The sequence below is a fragment of the Lagopus leucura genome, unplaced genomic scaffold (assembly GCF_019238085.1).
Source record: "Lagopus leucura isolate 7727_CA_CO unplaced genomic scaffold, USGS_WTPT01 28427-0_obj-0_obj, whole genome shotgun sequence".
Lineage (NCBI taxonomy): Eukaryota > Metazoa > Chordata > Aves > Galliformes > Phasianidae > Lagopus > Lagopus leucura.
Window position 1 is genome coordinate 1 of NW_024966149.1, and position 1,799 is coordinate 1,799.

General features: G+C 56.5%; 1 protein-coding gene across 1 annotated transcript; it reads left to right on the plus strand.

The window, feature by feature from the left end:
- The first annotated feature begins 6 nt into the window (after positions 1-6).
- LOC122192441 (pre-mRNA-splicing factor ATP-dependent RNA helicase DHX16-like) lies at positions 7-1,402 on the plus strand. Its single transcript, XM_042892987.1, has 2 exons — positions 7-148; positions 914-1,402. Exons 1-2 carry the CDS (start codon positions 56-58, stop codon positions 1,112-1,114), a joined length of 294 nt encoding a protein of 97 aa, XP_042748921.1. The 5' UTR covers positions 7-55; the 3' UTR covers positions 1,115-1,402.
- Positions 1,403-1,799: the final 397 nt, after the last annotated feature.

Consider the following 1,799-nt stretch of genomic DNA (forward strand, 5'->3'; position numbering starts at 1 on the left):
GATTGAGGCGTGTGTGGAGCTGCTGCAGGAGCGCTGCCGCCGCCTGGGCTCCAAGATGGCGGAGCTGCTGGTGCTGCCCATCTATGCCAACCTCCCCTCCGACATGCAGGCTCGTATCTTTGAGCCCACGCCGCCGGGAGCCCGCAAGGTGAGCGTTGTCCCTTTAAGAGAAAGGTTGGGGTCTCTTTAAGTCAGAGGGTGGGCCCACCACACTGAGCGTGTGTTGCCCCTTTAAGAGGGGGTGTGGCCTGGGGAGGGGAGTTGTCCCTTTAAGAAGGGGTGTGGGCCCACTCCACAAAAAATGCACTGCCCTTTTAAGATGGGGTGTGTGGCCAAGGGGAGTGATGTTGCCCCTTTAAGAGAAGATGTGGGCCGTCCCAGAAGAATGTATTGCCCCTTTAAGGGAGAGGGTGTGGCATGGAGAGCGGTGTTACTCCTTTAAGAAAGGGTGTGGGCCCACTCCACAAAAACTGCATTGCCCTTTTAAGAAGGGTTGTGTGGGAAAGGGGAGTAATGTTGCCGCTTTAAGAGAAGATCCCAAAAGAAGGTATTGCCCCTTTAAGGAGGGAGGTGTGGCATAGGGGTTGTGGCTCCTGTAAAAAAGGGTGTGGGCCCACCTCACTGAAAATGTATTGCCCCTTTTATGGAAGAGGTGTGGCCTGGGGAGAGGTTTTGCCCCTTTATGAGATGGTGTGGGCCCACCCCACAAAAAGGCATTGCCCCTTTAAGGAAAAGGGCGTGACGTAGAGGGAGGTGTTACCCCTTTAAGAAAGGATGTGGGCCCACCCACAAAAATGCATTGTCCCCATCCCCGGAAGTGGGCACTTTTGAGGGGGGAACTCCCCGGAAGTGGGCGTGGCTTAATGAGGCATGACCCCCGGAAGTGGGCGTGGCTTCTCGTTTCCCCCCTCAGGTGGTGGTGGCGACGAACATCGCGGAGACGTCGCTGACCATCGATGGCATCGTTTACGTTTTGGACCCTGGGTTCTGTAAGCAGAAGAGTTACAGCGCCAGGACCGGCATGGAGTCCCTCATCGTCACTCCCTGCTCCAGGGTAACAGCGCCCCCTTCTGACAGACCCGGGAACACAGAAAAGCACCCCATCACCCCATAGGAACCCCATAAGCATCCCATAAGCACCCCATAAGAACCCTGTAACCCCATCATCACTCATATAACCCCATAAGAACGCCATAACCCCATAAAACAACCTCATAACAGCGTGAACACCCCATAACCCCATAAGAACCCCATAACCCCATAAGTACACCATCACCCCATAAGCACCCCATAAGCACCCTGTAACCCCATCATCACTCACATAGCCCCATAAGAACCCCATAAGAACCCCATAACCCTATAAAACCATCTCATAACCCCACAAACACCCCAGAACCCCACAAGCCCCCCGGGGGGGGGCCGGGGGGGGGGGGGGGGGGGGGGGGGGGGGTCGGAGTGCGGGTGACCTCACGCCCCACCGCCATCCCATAACACACCGCCATCCCATAATAAGCCCCCCTGCAGCCCTCAGCCAATCAGTGCGCAGCTCGGCTCACACCCCACCACCATCCCATAATACATCGTCATCCCATAATATCCCCCCCATGCAGCCCTCAGCCAATCAGCACACAGCTCGCCTCGTGCCCCACCGCCATCCCATAATATACTGCCATCCCGTAATACATTGCCATCCCATAATAATCTCCCCAGCAGCCCTCAGCCAATCAGCACGCAGCTCACCCCCACCGCCATCCCATAATACATCGCTATCCCATAATATCCCCCCCCAGCAGCCCTCA